At 38.7% G+C, this 22,410-nt stretch overlaps 4 protein-coding genes across 8 annotated transcripts; 2 read left to right on the forward strand and 2 right to left on the reverse strand.

Moving 5' to 3' along the window:
• Nucleotides 1-1,007: 1,007 nt before the first annotated feature.
• mrps31 (mitochondrial ribosomal protein S31) lies at nt 1,008-4,761 on the reverse strand. 2 transcript variants are annotated; one of them, XM_083927044.1, is made up of 7 exons: nt 4,615-4,761; nt 3,402-3,893; nt 2,989-3,141; nt 2,696-2,839; nt 2,534-2,610; nt 2,217-2,357; nt 1,008-2,128 (listed from the first exon to the last, which is right to left on the reverse strand). In XM_083927044.1, exons 1-7 carry the CDS (start codon nt 4,725-4,727, stop codon nt 1,893-1,895), a joined length of 1,356 nt encoding a protein of 451 aa, XP_083783170.1. In that variant the 5' UTR covers nt 4,728-4,761; the 3' UTR covers nt 1,008-1,892. The 2 variants fall into 2 exon arrangements, with proteins under 2 accessions (XP_083783170.1, XP_083783169.1); XM_083927043.1 differs by having other exon boundaries at nt 3,402-3,896.
• An 807-nt stretch (nt 4,762-5,568) lies between these two features.
• taf6 (TAF6 RNA polymerase II, TATA box binding protein (TBP)-associated factor) lies at nt 5,569-11,664 on the forward strand. Its single transcript, XM_083927436.1, has 15 exons — nt 5,569-5,747; nt 7,143-7,300; nt 7,452-7,538; nt 7,674-7,827; nt 7,929-7,985; nt 8,080-8,199; nt 8,331-8,452; nt 8,654-8,731; nt 8,841-8,942; nt 9,031-9,213; nt 9,514-9,588; nt 9,677-9,802; nt 9,988-10,161; nt 10,670-10,858; nt 11,242-11,664. The coding sequence occupies exons 2-15, from the start codon at nt 7,145-7,147 to the stop codon at nt 11,530-11,532; spliced, it is 1,914 nt and encodes a 637-aa protein (XP_083783562.1). The 5' UTR covers nt 5,569-5,747; nt 7,143-7,144; the 3' UTR covers nt 11,533-11,664.
• Nucleotides 11,665-12,669: 1,005 nt separating this feature from the next.
• Nucleotides 12,670-15,128, forward strand: LOC310956551 (thialysine N-epsilon-acetyltransferase-like). Of its 4 annotated transcripts, none has more exons than XM_083926818.1 (6): nt 12,670-12,774; nt 12,962-13,013; nt 14,028-14,111; nt 14,421-14,522; nt 14,701-14,741; nt 14,814-15,128. In XM_083926818.1, exons 1-6 carry the CDS (start codon nt 12,712-12,714, stop codon nt 15,015-15,017), a joined length of 546 nt encoding a protein of 181 aa, XP_083782944.1. In that variant the 5' UTR covers nt 12,670-12,711; the 3' UTR covers nt 15,018-15,128. The 4 variants fall into 4 exon arrangements, with proteins under 4 accessions (XP_083782944.1, XP_083782946.1, XP_083782947.1 ...); XM_083926820.1 differs by having other exon boundaries at nt 14,838-15,128; XM_083926821.1 differs by having other exon boundaries at nt 12,702-12,868.
• A 1,941-nt stretch (nt 15,129-17,069) lies between these two features.
• LOC310956645 (claudin-15-like) lies at nt 17,070-20,225 on the reverse strand (the record flags this gene model as incomplete). The annotated part of the gene is made up of 5 exons (XM_083926954.1): nt 17,070-17,169; nt 17,256-17,366; nt 17,511-17,592; nt 18,229-18,393; nt 20,009-20,225. The coding sequence occupies 5 exons, from the start codon at nt 20,223-20,225 to the stop codon at nt 17,070-17,072; spliced, it is 675 nt and encodes a 224-aa protein (XP_083783080.1).
• Between the last annotated feature and the right edge of the window lie 2,185 nt (nt 20,226-22,410).

Consider the following 22,410-nt stretch of genomic DNA (forward strand, 5'->3'; position numbering starts at 1 on the left):
TGCCCACCTGACCACCACAGAGATCCATTTTTTCTGAACAGCACATCTTGTATGCAAACCACATGGGTGTGGTTTGCATAGTAAAATGTCTTTATAGATGTCTTATTCTAGAGTGACATCTTTTTATTCTGCAGTTGCGTGTATCCCCACAAATGACTTCATTTTCATCAATGGTTTGTGTTTTTGGCTTTTTGTTTTTCTGGTTAATTAGGATTTTGTTCTCCAAAACAGACATCATTCACAAAATGGTTAAACACCTTTGTCAATCATATCCGCTGTTATCATACTCGTTAATACAATTACTCAAACACATTTTACTGCATTACAAAAGGTAGCTTTTTTGTTGAACTGCCTAGGTCCCAGCCTGTTAGAAATCCCATAGCTGTCAATAGCGCCACCTAGTGGATCATTTGCATAAAAGACATTTGTGAGCCGAACCAGGTGTCTTTCCACACAAAAACATTTTTTTTATATTTAACAACATATAAGGAGGGAAGTGTTGCCAAAATCTTATCATGCCAATCATGTGTTTAAGGAAAAGTGAACAAAATGTGGAAATGAGGCACTCTCGACTGTCAAGCTCTCATTTTCCACACTTTCTCAGACAATAGATTGCAGAGGGTGTTTTTAGACCAGATGGAATCTGTGTGGTACATTGTTAACATGTTTTTTTTTACTCTAAAAGCACTTCCCTTTGCAAAGGACACAAGGTTCAAGGTCTTATTACACTCCTGCTGTAAACCTGATCTGACGTCCTAGATGCTGCACATAAGTTCTACTTGTTTTATGAGCTGCCTGGGAAAACACCATTCATCACGACCACAGGTGTTTGTATGACCTTTGACACAAAAATACAATAATATTTTCTTTGAATGTAATAATTCATCCAACTAAACAGTTATGCAACCTTTGAAAACTTTTATATCAATATTTTAATCATGTTAACCGGTATAATGCAAAACTACAATTTTTGTAAATCAAGTAATACCACGACCTTAAAGCTGACACTTATTTATGGAACTAATTTGGAATCCCAGACACTGAAAATCCAAAGGTCTGTTCATGCGATTATATCAATATTGACACATTATAGTCTAATGTGCATTAGCATGGATTATGAACACATGATCAGTGGTAAAGTAGTAGTTGTGTACCCTGACATTGCCAGACCAAATCGCAAATGCAGGTTAGTCTGGATCCTCTCATTCAATTTTCCATTTCTAAGGGGCGTTATCAACAGCCGTAGACCACAATGCCTTTGGACGCAATTGGATAGACATACGACCAATGCAGAGATGAGCTGTGATGGTGTAGTATCAATATGTCAAATGTTGCCATCTTTGCAATCAGAATTTGAAAATAGTACCTTAACAGAAAGTTACACATCAGCTGCAGCCATCTGGGTTGCTTTTACTAAACTAGGTTTATGCTTACAATAGTGTCCCTGATGAGAGGATGTGCAAGTCAAAAATGACGGCATCACGTGTGTCAGTCATCGTCTGAAACCCTCGCTATACGATATAATTGGTTGTGATTGGCCTGGCCAGGGTTCAGCATGGCTGGATATCTGTGTGAATGGGACGGGGACCAGACGTATCTGCCGGAGCAAATACAACATTAGTTTGCAGATTCGTCTGGTTCCCAGGCTAGTAGTTGTGATTAACTGGAAGAAAATTAAAATAAGCACAAAGCAAGGACTGTACTTTTGCTGCTTTATATTGTTTGTAGACTTTGTACAAGCACCTGTATACGCAACATTACAACAGTGATTCTATAGTCTGAGTTAAGAGATCCAACCTGTATGAGTAATGATGATCAGTTGCAAAGCTCCTTCTGAGTAAACAGCTCTTACGTTCATGTGTCCATGCAAAACGTATGCAATTGTCTTAAGTTCAGTTGAGGTAAACATCGGCCTCCTTGAGGACTTCCTCTTTCTGGTGGAAGTAGTCTCTGAACCAGGAAATGTGTTCCCTCTTCTGTTGGACTGTCAGGTAGGGGTTTCTGGACAGACCGGCCACCACGAGCTCCATGAAGTGACGCACTGGTCCCTGACGGGGGAGACCCTCCTGCAAATGTTTGTCTAAGAAGATATGCTCATGGAACGGGACGCTGGCTTCCTCCTCAAGGCCTAACACAGAAAAAGAAGACTGTGTCAGTGTGCCATTTTTTTCCTCCTTCTCTGTATATTTAACTTGACTACAGTATGCATTACTCACCGAGTTCATTGTTGACTGGGAACTGCCACATTTTCCCCTCCTTGGTCCACTGGATCATTTCCTCAAGCCCGTTGGAGGGTAATTGGTTGGTCGACAGAGACAACCGATTAGCAAAGTCCATGTCCCATAGAGTTGGCCGTGCTGAAAGTATGACAGTAGCATTATGGGCAGTCCTGATAGAGTTAAAACCATTTACATTTGTGCGTGACAATAAGCAATAATGAAGCTCTGAGGACTAGAAATAATATACAAATGACACCATAAATCATCCACTGTAATCAAACATAGGTGATAAATAATAGAAAATGAATTATTACCAACTGTTGATCCAACTCCATCTTCAGCAGTAGCGGGGGAGAAGATGTTAAGCCGTTTCCCTGAGAACAAGTTCCTCCTTAAAAATATAAAATAAAAAACACATTCAACCCACGGTCCATCTCAAAACCTGTCTGTGTAAAAAACGTGACGAAGGTAATTACCTTCGTCGATCACCGTCCAGATCGCCCGCGATTCCTCTGTCCTGTGTGTATCCTCGCCCGTCATCATCGAACCGGATCTGATTAGTTGTCAAGGCCTTCGGTCGGTTGTGTTTCTTTCCTACTTTCATGTCAGCGATGATTACTCTGAGAAGATATTGTTGGACTTACTAAATGTGAATGAGGACTTTTATTTTCCATTAGACGGACAGAAAAAAGCGGAAAAATTTGCAACCTCACTGAAATATTCATCACATTAACTTTCATAATACTGGAGACGTATACGGGATGCATACCCGAGGTTTCTCATGTCGCCTTTCTTCTGAGTCTCGGTGACGGCCTCGTGCTGCCTCAGTTGCTTGAGGAGCTCGGACTCGGCCTGGCTGCTGTCAGGCAGCGTGGAGGCAGCAGCAGACGCGGCTGAAACCAGTTCAGGATCCAGTGTCTCACTAAAAAAAACACAACGGATGAAGAGCGATCAAGTCTTCAGATACCCTCCCCAAGATATGTAAAATAAGTAACGAGAGTACAGACACAAACTACAGGTGAAACAATCAAACTGGCAACAGAATCCGTGGCATTGGTGATACTGTGGCCATGTCATCATGTTAAAGTCAACATTTCTTTGCTAATGTTGTGATAAAACTGAAAGAAACTGCACTTTAACAAGGCAATGCAACCGGATGAATAACTTCAAACCCCCTCTCACCTCTGTGACGAAGCCTCCACTGTTGCCTTCTGAAACATACTGATGGTGCTCTCCATAGCTGCTGGATTTGGCTTGGGTGTAGCCTTATAACTTGGTGTCTCTCTCAAGTTTTTAAGCTTCCTCTTATTAGTTACTTCCACCTTCATTGCTCCAAGAAGTTCGATGAGACTCTCCTTCCCACTCTTAGCTGCGTTAGCCTTCACTCGCCGTTGCGTTGCCTCGACCTCTTCAATTTTAACATCCACCTGCTGCTGCGTGCTACTTCCAACATCTGTCACTGACACTGGCTCCTCCTCCCTTTGTTCAGCCATCTCGATGACTTTGCCATCATCTTCAGCTTTCTGTGTGACCAAAGTTGGTGTTTCTGTTTGGTCAGCCTCTTTATCTGCATTGTTTTGTTCATCCTGATTAGAGGGGGCAACACTATTTATCTTTTCACAGAGCCGGACCGGACTTGTGCTAAGGGCTTTGATCCCACTTCCATTTGCAACACTGCTGAGAGAAGAAAACAGAGTTAATTAGTGACAGACCAATACAACGGGCAGCCGATATTTGCATTTTTTAGGCATATCGTATCGGCCGATGCGGGCTGCTGCAATCGCTGTTGTTTATGCTTTGTCAGAACCTTGGTCCGTGGGAAACAACATTTAATTTCCAAATACTTGTATGTGGAGATAAAAAATAAAATTTGAAATTTGAAAAACGTGAAACTAAAAAGAAAAAAAAACAAAAATGTCAGTCAATGATATATCGTCCTCATCTTTATTTTATATCTTTGGGGGAATCTTCTTTAGATTCATACAGTTTTAAGTTGTCATTTATAATAATAACAATAATAATAATAATCTTCGTTTACATAGGACCTTTCAAAACAGCTACAAGGTGCTTTGCAGACATAGAAACATAAAAAAATAAATAAAAATATATACACGTTACCATGGAAACGACCTACCGCTCAAAGAAATGTCAATCACCCCCCCCCCCCCCATCCGTGCATGTTAAGTAAGCTAATAGCTAACTTTAGCTGCTCCCTAACAGCTTTTATGGAAAGAATACATGTTAGATCTATTTCAAATGTACATTGTTGCCAAGGTAATAACTTTTTATTCAACAAAAATACATCCCTAAACAACCCAGTGAGTATCTGACGTTAATTAACGTTCGCCACACTGTTTCGTCATCAGGTGTGCCGTTCGCTGACAGCCAAACTCACCTGAAAACTGGAGCGGCGGCTTTGTCACATTTAGCCGCCAACACACACGACTCATAGACACTGGCCGACTTGTTTCGAGCCCCGTACACAGTCCGGAATATAAATCGGTACATGATTGCTTCTTGCAATGTCCTACCACGCTCCTGACATTGGTCTCTGTTGCTACAACGTAAGGTCACCCCCGCAAGCTCGAGGATAACATTGGTTCCGCACATAAGGGGAAAGGCAAGGCTAATGGAAGGAGGCTGGGACATTGAAAATTATATATATAAAAAAAGAATATATTTTAGACACATGCGCAGTAACATCTGGTCTCCAATTGCCGAGAGGCTCGATAGCTGGCGCACTATCATAGAACAATTAAACGCATTATGTCTAAGAGTGACCTGATGTAAACATAAACATTCCAAAACAGTCCTAGATTATTTTCTGTTGCAGTGAATGTGAATGACATCAGCTGACAAGAAGTTAACAAGGAACACGGCTGTTGCCTAGCAATGGAATTCCGTTGAAAAGGTCTATAGCACCGATTTTGTCACTGTCCTTAACTTTATTCGTGTTATAATAATAAAGATGTGAAAAAATGAAAATGAAAGAGAGAGACAACCTAAGCGCACCCCAAAAGCACCTGAGCGGAAACCATCACTATCCTTAGCGCCATCCGCGGTAACCCTCCAACAGTGGTGGTGTCCCAGCCTCCTTCCATTAGCCTTGGGTTAGAGGGTAGACTATATGGGTAGTTCCGTGTGTAAGGGAAACTGCCATTTAATGATGTTATAATGCGACAGTTTTGTTATTGGGATATTGGTAATTTTGCAATTTGAAAAACACTTCACTGAACTTTGAGTTACTTTTCTATACAGTCTTTGATATACGGCTACTGTCGCCTCAAATATAGTCTCGCGATATTACAACCGGAACGTGACTCAAAATGGCGTTGGAACATAAGCGCTAATTCACGAACGGTCTCAGCCGCAACCCGTGAATTAGTTTGTTATCTATATCAAGAGATGGATATTCATAGAGAACAATTAGCATTGCGAAACAACTATTGTCGCAAATCTCAACACTGACGGTTTTTATTCGTGTAAGTTCCTGCTTAAACTCAGAAAGGAGAGGACAACTTCACTCAGGTAAAAATGTCAATGGAAGCTAAGTTACTAGCATGCAAGCTAACACATCACATTTAGCTCACTGTAAGTTACAATTAAATAACTATACACACGTTAAGTGGCTTCACATGAACGCAGTTTAAAAAAAATCTTGGTATGAAGTTGTGGCATTTGCATGAGTATACTGAAGATGTAGCTCGAGTGTTGTATGTAGCTAGTTGGTTGTTATTCCATCCGAGTGGTTCACCCGCTTTCTGTGGAGCTCAGTTTGTTTACACACATGAAGTATCCAACCCTTCAAAAAAAGTATTCATCCCTTGGACTTGATCATGTGGCATTGTAAGAGTTGTTGAAAGAGTTCAAAAAGAGACGTGAGAAAAAGATTCTCACAGAATACCAGGATGAAGGGGTTTGATTATCATTGTCAGTTTATTTATTTACTTCGATTATTATTATTCCTTCTTAATATCCCTTTTTTCCTTCTGTTTTATTTGCCTATTTTTTCTTAATGTATTTTTATTTTGTTATTTTGGATACTAAAATATATCAATAAGTTCAAATAAAATTCAATAAATAAAACAAATAGATATATTAAATACATATGCAAGAAATGATAATATATCCTATATTTGATAGGAATATATGAGAAATAATTTGTATTTTGTAAGAGTCACCTGTTGCATTCATGCTACCATGTTAAAGAGTTATTTAGCTTACAGAAAATGTGTCATATATTGTAAATTAGTCATTTTGGTCTCATTCGACCATAGAACCCTTGCATATTGAGTTTCCCTCATGCTTCCCTCTGAGTCTGGTAAACACCAGTTGATATGTCATGACTTTCTTTTGATGGTTATCCCATAAAGTTGCAGTGAAACACCTAGTTTTTGAATGCAGTGCCTCCCATCAGTCATGGTAACCTGTAGCTCCTTTAGCTGCATGATTCCCATATTTTGACTGTGACCTGCTCAAGGTAGATATAGTTGTGTCATAATGTTTAAAAACATCTAAATGATGGGCTGCAATAAGATATGCTTTCTCAAACTTACATTGGGGGAATGAGAATGATGACATACTGCAAATACACTTTGATCAGAATTGTTTCTATAGAAGTAGACTACAGGCTGTATATAATGTCTGCTGAACCATCACATAACTATATCAAAGCTGTCATCAATTTTATGTCAAGATGTTGTGTGATGTTTTAGCTTCAGACTATATACTGCATATAAAGAGTCAATGCTTCAGAGCGATTGAGCTTTTGTTGTTGACCATTCAAATTTTGTAGAACTGAAAATGTTATACCCAAACAAAAGCCTAGGGTCTCCTGAATAAGTGACGTACATCTATTTGAATCAGATTTTCTGTGTATAAATGTAAGGGGTGATATTCACAGACCTGTGTACTTTTTGTTAGCCATGGCAGAGGAACGCCGGCAGAAGCAGTGTTCGGTCTCCCTGCCAACAGAGTCCATGAAGGCCATGGCAGAGTCTGTTGGAGTGGGGCAGTTACAGGAGGAAAGCTGCGCAGCCCTAAGTGAAGAAGTCAGCTACAGAATAAAAGAAATTGCACAGGTAAATCACAGACGATTGAAGCAGATGTGTTGTTTGTGGGTCTGTAATTTCCTCCAAAACCACATTCTTGAATGTATTTTTGTCATATCTGATAAATGAGCGTTATATTTCAAGTTCTGTTTGGTCTCTTTCCTGTCTCCCTTTTGCGTAGGATGCTCTCAAATTCATGCATCACGGGAAGAGGCGTAAATTAACCACCAGTGACATAGATAATGCTCTCAAACTAAAAAATGTGGAGGTAAGGGAGAGCTTGCATGATTTAGCTTTATTTAATCACTTATGTGGATGTAATTTGAAGGAAAGCATGAAGTGGGTCCCTGGGCCCTGTTTTCTTCTTAAATTCTGTGTTCTAAGTCGTTTCCTCTCGTTGTAGCCCCTGTATGGGTTCCAGACGCAAGAGTTTATCCCTTTTCGCTTTGCAAGTGGTGGAGGAAGAGAGCTGTATTTCTATGAGGAAAAGGAAGTCGACCTCAGTGACATTATTAACACACCACTCCCCAGAGTTCCACTAGATGTGTCTCTCAAAGGTACCCAGATAATCAGTATTGTATGCTGTTATACACAATGATATTGTATTTTTTTTGTTTTACTATAACCATATACACCATGCTTGTCTGTTAATCCACAGCTCACTGGTTAAGCATTGAGGGAGTGCAGCCCTCTATTCCAGAAAATCCACCGCCAGGTAAGGCGGGTTTAGATTTTCATCTCTTAAGAGACAAAGAAAAAATATTTAAGGAAGAAAAACTCAAAACTGGGTTTGATTTACTGTGTTTCAGCACCAAAAGAGCAACAGAAGGTTGAATCTACAGAGCCCCTCAAAGTTGTCAAACCTGGTCAAGAGGAGGAAGGTACGATTCAAGGCAAGAGTCAGGGGGCAACAGCTGCTGATGGCAAAGGTCGGTATCTTGTGTTACTAAAATTCAACTTTCCTCTTTTTGTCCCCCTGCCATACTTCCTTCTGCCCTCCCTAATCCTTTACGATTATGGTTTACCTCCTTCATCCTATGTTAATGTGTGTCTCTTTCAGGAAAGGACAAGGGTCTAATAAGGTTGAAGCCTCGCAGCACTCATGAGCTGTCTGTGGAACAGCAGCTCTACTACAAGGAAATCACAGAAGCGTGTGTTGGCTCTTGTGAAGCGAAGAGAGCTGTAAGTTCTACTTTTCTACCTGTCCATATATATGGTTTATTGTATACGTGCTGAGTAACAACGTAACTACTTCTTTCTTGTTTCGTTTTGACGAGAGAAATTACATAGTGGGTTTCATTAACTAGCTATAACATAAATAAATGGCCACATAATGCAAATAATAATAATTACAGACTGTCCTTTCACTTTTGTCTCATTCAGGAGGCTTTACAGAGTATTGCCACAGATCCTGGACTGTATCAGATGCTGCCAAGATTCAGCACATTTATTTCTGAAGGAGTGAGCATCTTTTCCAACTCCTCTTGACCTTCATTCAGCACTTCTCACCTAATATGAAACTCCCAAGTATATCTCTGTTGACAGTACTGACTTTATGCTTTCCTCAAAGGTTCGTGTGAATGTGGTGCAAAACAACTTGGCTCTGCTGATTTATCTAATGCGAATGGTCAAAGCTCTAATGGACAACCCCACCTTGTATTTGGAGAAATACGTGAGTTCAGAAAATAAACAAGATGTTATATTAAGTTTTTAAAAGTATACTTTTATTTTAATGCGGTATATATATTTTTTTCTTCTAGCTGCACGAGCTCATCCCAGCTGTGGTGACGTGTATTGTAAGTAAGCAGCTGTGTTTGCGACCAGATGTTGACAATCACTGGGCTTTACGAGACTTTGCTGCACGCCTTATGGCCCAGAGTTGTAAGACCTTCAGTACTACGACCAACAACATCCAGTCCCGTATTACCAAGACTTTTACTAAGGTGGGTTCTTTTGTGTTTTATGTTGTGTTCCCAGAAATATAAAGGTAACAAGATGTTTTGTAAATACAGTCAGGTACCAGATATATCTTCACTTGGGACGTCTGAACTCTGAATTTAAGTGATTTGATAACTTTTATTTTTAAATAACCAAATTCCCCGGTCCAAACCTGTCAAAAAGAATACCCATGGATAGTTTTTTGATAATTTTTTTTCATAGCCACAGACCATATGTTTTGGGGGATCACTTAGTTAAATGTTACCCTCCTTCACACCGTAAACCAGACTGACATGTATCCTCAGAGTTGGTTGGATGACAAAACCCAGTGGACGACACGTTACGGCTGCATCGCTGGACTTGCTGAACTTGGGCCTGATGTGAGTGTTGTTTTTTTAAAAATTTTCTAGGGTCTTTATCATTTTCTCACTCTTTTTGGCACCAACCTCCTGATTCTATCCCTTGCAGGTAATTAAGACGTTGATCCTTCCTCGGCTTACAATAGAGGGCGCTCGCATCAAAGCAGTGATGGAAGGACCAGTGGTCTCCAATATTGATAAGATAGGAGCTGACCACGTTCAAAGCCTCTTACTGGTAATACTTTCACGATAATTATGCATTTAAAAGTAGACAACGTCCGACTGATTGATACATTTGTATACTATAATAATCAAATCATTTCACTGAAACAACATTAAATTCATATTATAATCAATAGTCTCATACTATCATGCCAGTACTTGTGTTTCATATATGCAAAATGTATTTTGTTTTCAAAGAAACACTGTGCAAGTGTTATTGCCAAGATCCGACCTCAGCCTGACAACATAGAGCAGTACCGGACAGACTACGGTTGCCTCGGACCCATGCTTTGCTCCCATGTAGTGAAGGCGAGGACTCAAGCAGCACTGCAAGCTCAACAAGTCAACAGAACGACATTAACAATCACACAGGTACATTTAACACTTATATAAATATATAGTGGAGATCAAAATTGGAGAACAAAGTATTAATTCTTGATTCATATTGAAATCTTGTTTTTTTTTTTTTATGTTCATAAATTCAGACCTAGAGTACTCCTTCAGTACCCCGATTATTTGCGCATGTAAACCGCCCTCTCGGGTTACTGTCGGGTTTCGCCTCTAATTTTCTTTTTGTTGAAGTGCACGCTAGTACAGCAGTGGAATAGCCACAGTGGATAGTCTATCAAATTCAGAACAATAAAAAATAGTATTTAAAAAGAAATAATCATGTGTTCTCTAATTTGGATCTCCACTGTATATTAAATGTGAGAAAGCTAGAAGGGGATTTTTGAAAAGATGCCCTAAAAACATTGGCATATTATGTATCATTTAGGCACCGCCCTTACAGTTCAGCGTTAATATGAAGCATTGCAGAATGACGTGTAAGTAAACCAGCACTAAGCTTTTCAATTATGAACGATGAATCCTTTTTTTTCAGCCTCGTCCCACCCTTACTGTGTCACAAAGTGGATTAGGTGGGTCAGGGCCACGCACTCCCAGCATCATCAAGGTTCCAAGCTCCCTCACTCTGATGTCCCCTCGACCGGGGACCCCATCGCAGCCATCTCCCCCTGCAACAAAGTACATCGTCATGGCAACCAGTGCAGGAGCTGCCTCAACTCAGCAGGTACTTTTGATTTTGATTCAGTTTTACACTCACTGTTGCACTACAGTATCACCACTGCAGGAAATCTCCACAGGGTACCTTATCATTCTAATGTTGACAAGATGATTTATATATATATTTATTAAATATGCCTTTTTATTGCCATCTCAATAAAGCAGCTGCAATAACTATGTAAGCATGATCAGTGCTTACATTTTCTAACAACATGTATCTTATGCATTACATTATAAAAAATGAATACAGATATGAAATTGATATTTTTTTATACATTAATAATGTGATTGTTGTAAAGCTAAAAACTTGAGGGGGATTTAGTGAAACCCCTCTCTATAAAATCCACAGCTGAGTATGAATTTACATCCGTCCTCTTGTCTTCCCTCTAGGTTATCACCCTCAGCTCTTCCCAGTCAGCCTCATCAGTCACTAGCACTGTTCCCAGTGCCACTTCGACCTTTCAGCCTTTGGTAAAACTGGAGTCTGGCAGTGGCCCTGGACTGACAGGTCCAAGACCTATGCAGAAGTACATAGTTGTATCTCTGCCCTCGTCTGCGTCTTCCTCTTTGGAGAGTAAGACCTCTGTGCTACCAACCTCAATTTCCTCAAACCCACTCGAAGCAGCAATGAAGCTAGACCGGTCTGAGTCTCCTGGAGCGAGCACACAGTCGCCACACTGAGACTTGTATCTGTAGTGGAGATTTTTACCATGTTGGTGCAGCTGAACACACAAGGAGGTTTGTTTGGGCTGGAATTAAAGGGTTCAACTCTGATTGGTATGAAGGGGAATATCTGAACTCTGGACTGATGAAGCGCAAATGTGATTAGTCATTGTAAATATGTTAATGGCCAATGAAAACTTAGGTCCAGCTGTGAGATGGTTAATGTTTCAGCTTATATTCTAATTGATTTCATGTTCTTTTTTTTTTACTCTAAAATAAATCAGATTTTGTATGAATCCTTTATCTGAGTGTGTTTTTATATATTTCTATATTAAAATGATTATTCTCTTCAATTTGCCATCAGCAATTTTCAGTTTATCAAGTGTTGTCAACACCCAATATCTTAACATCTACATTTCCTACTACATTATTCTTGGCAACTGGCTTGCTTGGTGTCACTGATCACAATCCAGCTTAAAGTCATGGGGGAAGTAAGAGCCAGCAAAAAGAAATGACAACAAACATACATTATAATTATTATTATTATTATTGATTTACTGTCAGTTGTAGAAGTACCCATAGCTTGAATAAAATACTTTAGACTACAAATATTCCATAAGTAAAAGTCATGCATTCAAAGCTTTACTTTTACTTTAAGTACATAACGTATTATATTTTCTATGTGGTTTAAATTCTGTATGTCAAGGAGCTGTGAATAAAACCAGTAACAATGGTTGTCAATCAATGGAGTAAAAAGTGTAAAGTAGCATCAAAATTACAAATACTTGAGTAAATGTAATCAGTTATAATCCTGTCAGTTGGAGGCCAGACTTCCAGCTGTATAAATAAATGAATACATAGGTTTTACACATGGTTTAACATGTATAAGACCACATCAAACAACTGCGACTCCCACTGAGCATTGGGTAAAGAAACACCAACTCCCGCGACTATCAAAAAGTTGTTTGTAGTTGTAGTGTGTAATTAATGAATCAAAATGACTGACATTGTTTTAACCATGCCCATTTTGACCATAGACTGATCTATCTTTTATTTTGAAGACAAATTTGCAACACCGGAACCACTTCCGGTCAGTGTGATCGCTCTTAACATCGCGGCTGTGTTAGATTTGTAGCTGTTTGACTTCTGTCGGAGGAAGAAGGCAGTCAGTCCGGATAAGTGGAAGATTAAATAAACATGCATTTCAAAGTACGGGCTGCCACGAAAGAAGACTGCAAAGACATATCGAGAATGATTTTGGTGAGCCTCAGGACCGGGTTGTTATAGTAACGGAGCGAACCTAAAATGGAGTTGTGCTTCACAATGCCATCGAAATACACCTCACCTGAAAACCGTTAAGTTTAATATAACCGTTATTTGACGTGTTTTCTTAAACGTGTACATGTACTTTAGTATACTTTATACATTAAAATCCCTATTTTCTCAGGAGTTGGCGGTTTATGAAAAAATGCCAGACCAAGTGAAGATATCTCATGAAGGTAATTCTGCACTCAATAAACTATCCCAGCACAGGTGAACCAATGTCAAAGTGACACTTTAAGAGTCCTATGAAGCCACACAGGTGAGCTAACCTGTTTAGTTTAGTTATGGGGTGACGCCATTATTAGTGTTTCACCTGCACAATCAGTGTCTATTAGGGAAACGGTCTAATACCATTATACAGTGTGTGGCGGTGCCTACAATGTGCAGTGGGAGGTAGTTATAGAGTAAGCAGAGCAGGACTTTGCTTCACACATAGTTAATCCAAAATGGAGTAATGAGTAACAGTAAGTGTGAATCTAATTTTCCTTTTAAATGTGGTTATATGGGTATAAGGGGCCCTTGGGAGTTTTTTCTGCTCTTCTCCTGTTCATTTGCCCTGCGGTTGCGTGTCTGTCCGAGTACTCTAACTCACAGGATGGAGACTGTTGGGTTAAAGCCCACCATTGGCTGCCTATTAAAGGAACCTGGTTGAGTTTATGCCCACAAGTGGCTCTGTAGAGCAGTATTTTGATGAGCTTGTGGCTCCTAGAAATGTTTGTATCTCATGTTCTGCCATCAAGAGTATGGCACACACCCTGAGCACATGGATAACGTGATAGACATTTCAGCTGACTGAGGACAGTGTGCCAATAAAAGAGGAACAGAAGAGGACTGCATGCATTTAGGATATGACTTTGCAAAAGCTTTATGAGGTAGGAAACGCCCTTTACGAGTCTTTACGAGTAGACCGCTCATTCATGATACAACCTGCAGATTTAGGTGTAAAAGTGAGGCGTACAGTAGAAGGATGTGATCCACAGCTGGAGTTATATAATTTCTTTACAACTTGTTTCTCGCCTAATGGACTATTAAATAGCAATGTCAACATGTGTTAGCATCTTAGCTGTTATTATCAAATAACACTGAGTTGTAAAAAATGTAATGAAGTGAATTTTTAGAGTATAAATGTTTTTTACATGTCCTGTCACAAGTTGTTAGTTGGGCAAATTACCTGTCTTTTTTTACTTTAGAACTGGAGCGGGACGGTTTCTGCCAGAATCCGTTCTTTGAATGCCTCGTTGCAGAAGTGGCTGAGGAGCATACATCTACAGAGGGTAAAGTGTTGATCGGCAGATAATAAAGATAGATTGTGCTCTTGCTCTTTAGATTTTTCCATTTAAATCATGATGAGTGCCGCCTCATTCATCAACATGGTCACATGTTATTCGTCTATTCCTTTTCAGAGCTAAAAGTGAAGGTAGGTAAGGGGCGTTGCATCCACAGACTTGAAAGTAATTCACCATTTTATTATGCAAGATGCAAGAGAATTTATCTTACTACATTAATAATTTGTAGGGATTTAAAAGGGTCTGTATTCTTCCTGCTTGTTTTGCTTAATTGCTCATTTCTTTTTGTTCATGTAGGATTCACGATTGTCGGTTACGCCCTTTACTTTTACACTTACAGTACATGGAAGGGCCGCTCAGTGTACTTGGAGGACCTGTACGTAATGCCAGAATTCAGAGGTAAAATATGTGTTGAATTGTTGTCACTGAAGTCTGGAAAGAAACTATTTTGTAAAATGTGTTTTGTGTATTAACTTAGTTGCGTGAATCCTAAATTCTTAAAGTTTTCTGTTGCATGATTTTCGGTAAATGTTTTGTCCCCAAGTAAAAATATTTTTATAATTGATTTCCTTTTCAGGAAATGGCATTGGCAAGGGTTTACTGAGCAAAGTCGCTGAGGTAGGATGTGTTTGTTGACCTATAAAACGTAAAATGTTCATCTTTCCTGTCGGTGTGATGAAGAGAGAACAGGGCAAGGCTGTTTTGTTTTCTCAGGTGGGGAAGAAGAAGCAGTGTGTGCGTCTGCAGTTGTCTGTGTTGGACTGGAATACTCCCACCCGAGACTTCTATGCTGCTAAAGGAGCGCTAGACCTCACCGACAGTGAAGGCTGGCACTTTATACGTTTCGATGGACAAAACCTGGACAATTTAGCAAATGAAGCTCCTGAAGATTAGAAATCTGCCAAGAATAATGTGTATCTTGCTGTGAAAGAATGCTGCGGGTAAACATTCACCCTTTGTAAAATAGAGCTGAAATAAGCTTCACTGTATCTGGTTCCTCACGACTTGGCCTTTCTCCAAGTTTAATAAAAACATTTTATATTTACAAGGGCCTAACAATTCATTTATAAATATCATTTTACATAATCTGATTTTATTAAAGTACCCTTGCTCTTCCGTCATTTTGTGGGCATTGTATATCAACATCTGTTTAAAGAAACAAATGGTGGATTGCCTCAGTTGTGAAATTAGACACAGTCCAGCCCTAAGATTAATTTAAACCTTTGATGTTGTGATACTGTGTGAAGGTTTTGGCCTGTCCTAGTAACATAATGTGATTTGACCTGAGTAAATCCAATACCAGATGTGACACCGTATCATTCCAGCAGGTGGCATATTTAACCAATTCAAAATTATAACTGTATATATACAGTATACTGAGTGGGCAGTCAGGGAATATCATGCAGCTCTACATCATGAGTACAGTCTCAACTGTGAATATTTTCTGCTCTGTGGCTCAAATCTCTTCTCAATTGAAAATGTCAACTGGTTTCATTAATAATTTCATAATGTCACATTGCTCAAAAGCTCTGTTCATGGAATATGTCAGAAAACATAATTTCTCATTAACATGTTCATGGTTTTGTGCAATCAGTCACTGGGAATGATATTTATTTGTGTATAAAACATTCTAAATTACATCAGTAAATAAGACATTTGTTTCAATCGGTCTGGTACAGAGGAGACAGTCAAAACAAAATCACACTGGTGTACTGCAATCATATACTGGTCCAGCTAATAATGGTTTGAGTTAAAAGTTAAAGAACATCTAAATTCCAAGAGAGGATCTTTTTGGGGTTTTAACTTTTTTGAGGACAAAATGTTCTAATTGTTGAGTTGTTTAAAATGTGCAACTTATCTCTCTGGACCAGAAAACTTGAGGATCCATGCGTACAACAAAGGATTACAACATTTTATATACTAACACAAACGTCATAGAATTGAACACGATTATGCAAAGAAATATTTCTGATTTCCTAAACCTACTAAGAGTGATTAAAACCTTTAAAATAATGTTAGAGTATCCCCTAAGGTCTCTGAATGTGATCTTTCATAGTGTATTCATCAGTTTTCTTTCAACTTTTTCTCACGATCAAGTCAGTCTGTAGCAATCGTTTATTGTAATTGTTAGGTGTAAAGGTGTGGTCATTAAAACCTGTTGGGGATAGAAATAATCCTAATTTGGTCTTCCCACCACACTCTGGACATGTCAATGTGAGTCCATGTTCATTGTATCCTGTGAAATAATTCTAGATTATAGCAGTGATCAACACTGTTACAAATGCTTTCCATTTGTTACCAGCCGTGACAGAATTGCTGGTATTGTTTTCACCTTGTGAGTCTGTCAACATGGAAAAATGTGGCCATGGAGACACCTAACTACTTACCACACAGGTGGTTTTGAGTATTTTTCCCGTTGTTTATATGTCTGTATGCCTGTCTGCAGACACTGCGACAGTGTGACAGCATTGAATGATGCAGTAAAGGAATTTTGCAGGTGTGTAGTTGAGTTCAAAATGAAGACCAAGCTTGAAAATAGGTGTTGTCTGAGCAAGCGCTACAGAAGTAGGGGGGTGGAAAGCAGGGCAGGGGCCCAATTTGGTGTTGTGGCTGGTGTTTTCCCATCGTAAGATGGTCTCTGGTATTACAGTTCTCATTATGTAGTCCACAGCAAGCTAGTACAGTATATACAGTTGTATATGCAATTTTAACAGCACATAAACATTACAAATTGAAATACAGCAAATATGTATCAAAAAAAGGTTTGGATTGGATGAAGCCAGTAAATCTCCAAGTCAAATCAATGTTACTGCTCTAAAACTACGATTCAGTGATCATGTGTCTATACAGTGGTATTTTTAACTGTAAATGCTGCCCTCTCATAGTGCATTCAATGTGGTGAATCAACTCCAACCCAGTCGGTTTTCCCCTCTACACAGTCGCCTCTCAGACATATGCATTTCTTCCATAGTTGCTTGGTACAGTCTGAGATGTTGCCACAGTCGACAGCACATGTCCTCTGGAGGATGGTTGGTATGGATATGGTCTAATACACAAATGACACATTTCAGTTAGGATGTTATACACCAATCCTACTTTACTATATCAATCATTTCAGCTGCACATACTTACATTTTTTCTTTGGGCGTGTTGATTTTGCAAGCACACGTCAGGCATGCACCTCCACAAATGGCAAGTGTGGCCGATGACCAGCCGATATACAAGCCCTCCCCAATCTCATACCTGCGATACAATAACATTGAACATGTATTTTTCTATGTATTATTGTTGAATTCACCATAAACAGCAATGTCACTTTGTGCCGTTCATTTATGTTCTGCTTCTTTTCAACTGAATGACATACTGATGCAGAATGTATTGACTCACTTTGTCCCTGGATAAAACTGATCAAAGAACTCCTGTGTGATGTTGGCTGCATACCAGGATATGGCGATCATGGTGCAAGTACCTACAAAACACAAAACATTGTATACTTAAAACAAGTAATGCTTACAGTTACAAGGTAAAATAACATGAACAAGGGTTTTTAGATTAAAAAAAGGTGATTGTAGCCATGTTGGGAATATCATTTCTAAATCCAACCATATGAAGGAAAGGTGCCTGCTTGTTGCAAGGAGTAACTACTCCTTTACTTCCACTTGCATAGGTTATATCTTAATAGAGTGTGATTACTATGTAAATACAATAAAATAAATATAATTCTAACATTTAGTGTATTACTTTTTTATCTTACATAGTGTGAACTATTCTCACACTCGCAGTCACAGTCCTTTGGTAATGATGGGCTTTTGTGCATTGGCAGGTTTGTTAGAGTAGGGATAACCTTTTGAACTGGCGACTCATTTTCTGATAGCTTGTCTTCTGTACACAGACTGGAGTACCAGACAGGATTTATCTTTCTAGATGCTTTGTGTTGTGTGATTGTGTGTGTTGTCTCTTGGACTGGACATTTTCCTCAGTCTTTTTAAAGTACTATAAACGCAGAGATCGTTTCATTATTTTATTAACACATTTGAAGTCAGGTCAGACCAAACATTTTCTCTTTTTGGTTATATGGCCATGACATCTGTTCCCATGTCTTTACCTTGCAGTAAAAAGAACACTCCTCCAATTGCAGCGATCCTCCCCTTCAGAATGTAGTTTTCACCTCCTATTTTTGAGCACTTCATTCCCACGAGGGTGGCCACAAGTCCAAATGTCCCAAACACAATGGCAGCGATCATGAGAGCCCGGGAGGCCTGAATGTACCCTGTGTTCAAACAGAAAAATATGATAACGTGCACTTGTAATGACATGTTACGCATACATCTTTATTACAATATTAACATTGAAACAAATCAAATGCACATAGCAAAAGAAGTGAAGAGGTAGCACATCTCAGATTAAAGTTGACTTTAAATCAGAGATGTGCTACCTTTTCACCTTTTTCTAGGAACATGCTCATTGGATTGTGGGCACTCCACTGAGAACCCAGATGTTCAAACACAATCGAAATCAAAATCAGATATGCTATATATATGTGACCAAATGTCCTTAGTGTGGTACTTTCCTAAAAGTATGGCAGTCACATTGCTCTTGATATCATACAGACTATCTTTTTAAAGAAAAAATGTAAATAACAGATGATCTGTTGATGATCTTTAGGAATCAAGACTCGGTAATCCAATAGTGGCATAGCTGTCAGAGCTGAAAAACAAAGTTTAAATTGAAAATTGATAATTGAATTCAATCGTGACCAAAATCAAAGGACTAATCAGATTTCGTCACCCCTATTGAAAACTCATGCTTCAGCCACAGAGATAGCGTCCACTGTTACAACAGGATAAGACAATTGTTGATGCAGCTGTGAGACCCCTAGAGGCTCACTGAAAGTAACTCCTTTGTGCTCCTATGACCACAGGCAGAATCATCTAACAGACATGGTAAGCAGGGAAAGTCTGTACGAAATACAACTTAGGCCACTTAACAAAAAAAATGTCTTCAATCTCTCCAAACAATCAAGCATTTTCCAACAAAGAAAATGTAGCTGTAGTTGTATTCTTCTGTGGAAACTCAGTTGGCTGAAGGGGAGACAAACACCTTAACAAAACAGAAATGTATCTGTATGAGTGAAGTGGAAGGGATGTCTCTGCCTGTGATGAGATGAGGTCCTGACAGAAATCTGATCCCAGGGCTAAAGACTACGGCTGGGCATCCACTTTCATATGTTATACGCCACATGTCTGTTCTGTCACTTTGATAAATGTTTCATTGTTAATGTTTACAATTGTATATTCAAATTGATGCCTACACAACTACAACATGTAGTTTTGGCAAAACAGTCTCCAACAAATTGGAATTAATATTATTCCTTGAAATTATTTTAGGTTTGTATGATTTTATGAGTATGTATTTGTCTGGGTTCACCGTAGTTGATCTTTCTTATCTTCTCTCATTTTATCATGTGTTATCTACGTCTTTACTACAGATTATAGCCAATACAGTAGATTGTTCCTGATAGGACTTGAAAAGTACACTTAGATACTGTTTGGATCAAGGAAAACAATGGCATATAAGAACAGTGCTATATACAGTTGAATACAATCCAGTTGAATCTAGTTCAATCTTCTAGAGCCAGTTTCATTGTGCATATCATCTTCAACATTTTGAATGTTGAAGATGAATTACAATTTGTTTCTGTTTTTGGTTAAGCACTCTGTCAAAAAAGCCATTTTCCCTACACAACTTTTATAATGCTCAAAGAGAAGTCAAATAACAGTCTTTAAAATCCTGATTCCTTGAGTGTGTGGTTAAGCATATAAGCCACATAAGTAGTAATCAATAACAATAATAGTAATACAACTATATCTGTTTTTGCCACATACCATTTAGTGCGAGCAAAGACGGAAAATCCCGACAGTTGTGAACTCCCGTGGAGTCAGTTGCACAGGACATCCATAGATTTTCATAGATGGTCGATGTGGTAATAACATTACCGTCCACTGTAGAAACCTTCCAGTATCGATTAGGAAGGGCGATCCCAACCATCAGCCAGGCCAGAAACCCCATAAAGAATGCCAAAGCTTCCACTATTGCATTCATACTTCCTTATTTCTTCTTCTGTCCAACTAATGTAGTTATCCAGAGAGAAACCCTTAATACAAATGTTGACTCCAAGCTATCTTCCTGCATAAACGTGTGGATTTGTTGGCCCCAAGGACTCAGTGTGCCAAACCAATTCCCACCAACCCCCTAGCTAAGATGCTACAGAAAACCACTAATCAATGATTCATCCAAATAGCCCATTTGTGATTTCCCCTTTTATTCTCAACTCTATTGAACCTTTTCAAAGACTCCAAATGTTTACCCAATGAGTCCAAGCTTCAAGCCTGGTTACTAACGTCTATAGACTTAAGGCTATTTGTCACCTTTTGACGTTTGCTTTGAACACTGTGTCAATAATATCAAACCATTATTGATGGGATTCAAGTCACGTTTTGGATCTTCCCTTCATCCTGTGTCCAAGGGATGATGGGTGGTTTAGTGGCATTGGGGGGTGAGGGTGCACCACCACACACCGACCCACAGATGACCAGGTTTGTTTCCCTGCAGATAAAACCTGTTTGCTTCTCTGACAAATGAGCCCAAAAGACTTGTCTTCATTAGTTTAACAAATGTAGCATTGTTCGTTATCAGGTTATCATCATTGTGATGAAGTACCACTGAAGCCTTATAGCCACATATACAACAAACTTTTTACTTTACATTTTATGCCAAATTGTTTTAATTAAACACAAGAACTAAAAAACGTTTGATTCAACTGCTTCGAGTAATAGCTGCCATGCAGGTCATTTTTTTTAAAGAAATAGTTTTAGTGGTATTGTACTGGATTGCATTATATTTTAGGATTACAGAGTCTCACCAAGAATGTAATTTCACAAGAACTAAGAACATCTTGACTTACTAAAACTAAAATACAGAATACATTCCCCACATGTAAAATGGCATTGCTAGATCAATGTCCAACATATGCAATGCATTAAATACAATGGATACAATTAAAGATGTAGTGTAAAAAGAATAACCTGTACAATGCAAAGATAATCTTATAGCCCTATCATAATGTTTGTATGGTGCATGGGGTCATTAAGTTTTATTGAGCCTGTGTTCATCAAGCAATATATTGTAATCCAGTACAATCTATGTAGTTTGAAATGTCCATAAAGTGGATGTAAATTCCTCTTGCACAACCTCAACGGAAATAAACTTTACATGCTTCACAAACTTTCACAGCTATGGTGTTGGATTGCACAGAGTTGCTTTTGTAGATTACAGCATAAGCTTTGCATTACATGCGTGTAATTTTATTTCTGTTAAGTTGGGCTGTCTGATTCTGTATGTATAGTTCATAATCAGTGTCTAAGAAGAAAAGTGTGTGCCTCAATCAGATATAAAGCAATATTTAAATATATGCATGTTACATAAAACTCAATTATCAGAGGAAAACTGAAAGCATATATGATAAATAACATACATACATACATATTAATAGAAGCAATCTGTTATTATTTACCAGTAGCTGTCGAATTTGATTTTTCTTTTACAGCAGATACAAAAAAGTGACCTTTCTAAGATCTTGTAATGTAAAACTTTGTGATCCAGACCATTAGTACTACTTTAACTTACCTGGGAGAGCAAAAAGGGATGGAAAGTCACGACAGTTATAGATCCCTGTTGAATCACTTGCACAAGACATCCATAGGTTCTCATAGATTGTGGAGGTTGTAATTACGCTGCCCTCTGTGGTGGATTCTTTCCAATACTGATCATGTAGTGATATGAAAATCATTATCCAGCTTGCAAATCCTAGAAAAAGTGCTATAATCTCGATGATCTCTTTCATCTTGAAAGTAATTTCAATTAATAATTACCAAAACTAATATAGTAAAGGTAGAGATAATACCTCTGTGAGGAGCTCTATTTGCGACTTCTGTATCTGATATACATTTTGGGAGTGAGAACTGACTCAGGATTTTTTTCCCTCAAGCACTCAAACCCGGACTAATTTGAACATTGATTTGTTGCCTGTAGCTACATTATAAGTCTGCTATTCCCGCCCAAAATTGATGACATTTCACGCGCCTGGCACGTTACCATAGAAATGTAAGTATACAATGAGTTTTTTTCTTCTTTTGATTGGCAGTTCAGGGAGAGATAATCTCTTGTAAAACAGTTATCACCACTTTAAATCCAAGGCTGGAATCATTTGGCACTGATTACTTTGACA

Source organism: Echiichthys vipera (assembly GCF_963691815.1).
Source record: "Echiichthys vipera genome assembly, chromosome: 14".
In the NCBI taxonomy this organism is placed as follows: domain Eukaryota; kingdom Metazoa; phylum Chordata; class Actinopteri; order Perciformes; family Trachinidae; genus Echiichthys; species Echiichthys vipera.

Excerpts from the sequence above, each read along its gene's own strand:
- mrps31 (XM_083927043.1), bottom strand. The coding sequence starts at position 4,727 with ATGTACCGATTTATATTCCGGACTGTGTACGGGGCTCGAAACAAGTCG. Across the intron at positions 3,142-3,401 it reads GTGGAGGCTTCGTCACAGAG|TGAGACACTGGATCCTGAAC; the intron begins GTGAGAGGGGGT and ends TGTTTTTTTTAG. Across the intron at positions 2,840-2,988 it reads GGCGACATGAGAAACCTCGG|AGTAATCATCGCTGACATGA; the intron begins GTATGCATCCCG and ends ATATCTTCTCAG.
- taf6 (XM_083927436.1), top strand. The coding sequence starts at position 7,145 with ATGGCAGAGGAACGCCGGCAGAAGCAGTGTTCGGTCTCCCTGCCAACA. Across the intron at positions 9,803-9,987 it reads ACGTTCAAAGCCTCTTACTG|AAACACTGTGCAAGTGTTAT; the intron begins GTAATACTTTCA and ends TTGTTTTCAAAG. Across the intron at positions 10,162-10,669 it reads CGACATTAACAATCACACAG|CCTCGTCCCACCCTTACTGT; the intron begins GTACATTTAACA and ends CTTTTTTTTCAG.
- LOC310956551 (XM_083926818.1), top strand. The coding sequence starts at position 12,712 with ATGCATTTCAAAGTACGGGCTGCCACGAAAGAAGACTGCAAAGACATA. Across the intron at positions 13,014-14,027 it reads AGTGAAGATATCTCATGAAG|AACTGGAGCGGGACGGTTTC; the intron begins GTAATTCTGCAC and ends TTTTTACTTTAG. Across the intron at positions 14,742-14,813 it reads TACTGAGCAAAGTCGCTGAG|GGCAAGGCTGTTTTGTTTTC; the intron begins GTAGGATGTGTT and ends AAGAGAGAACAG.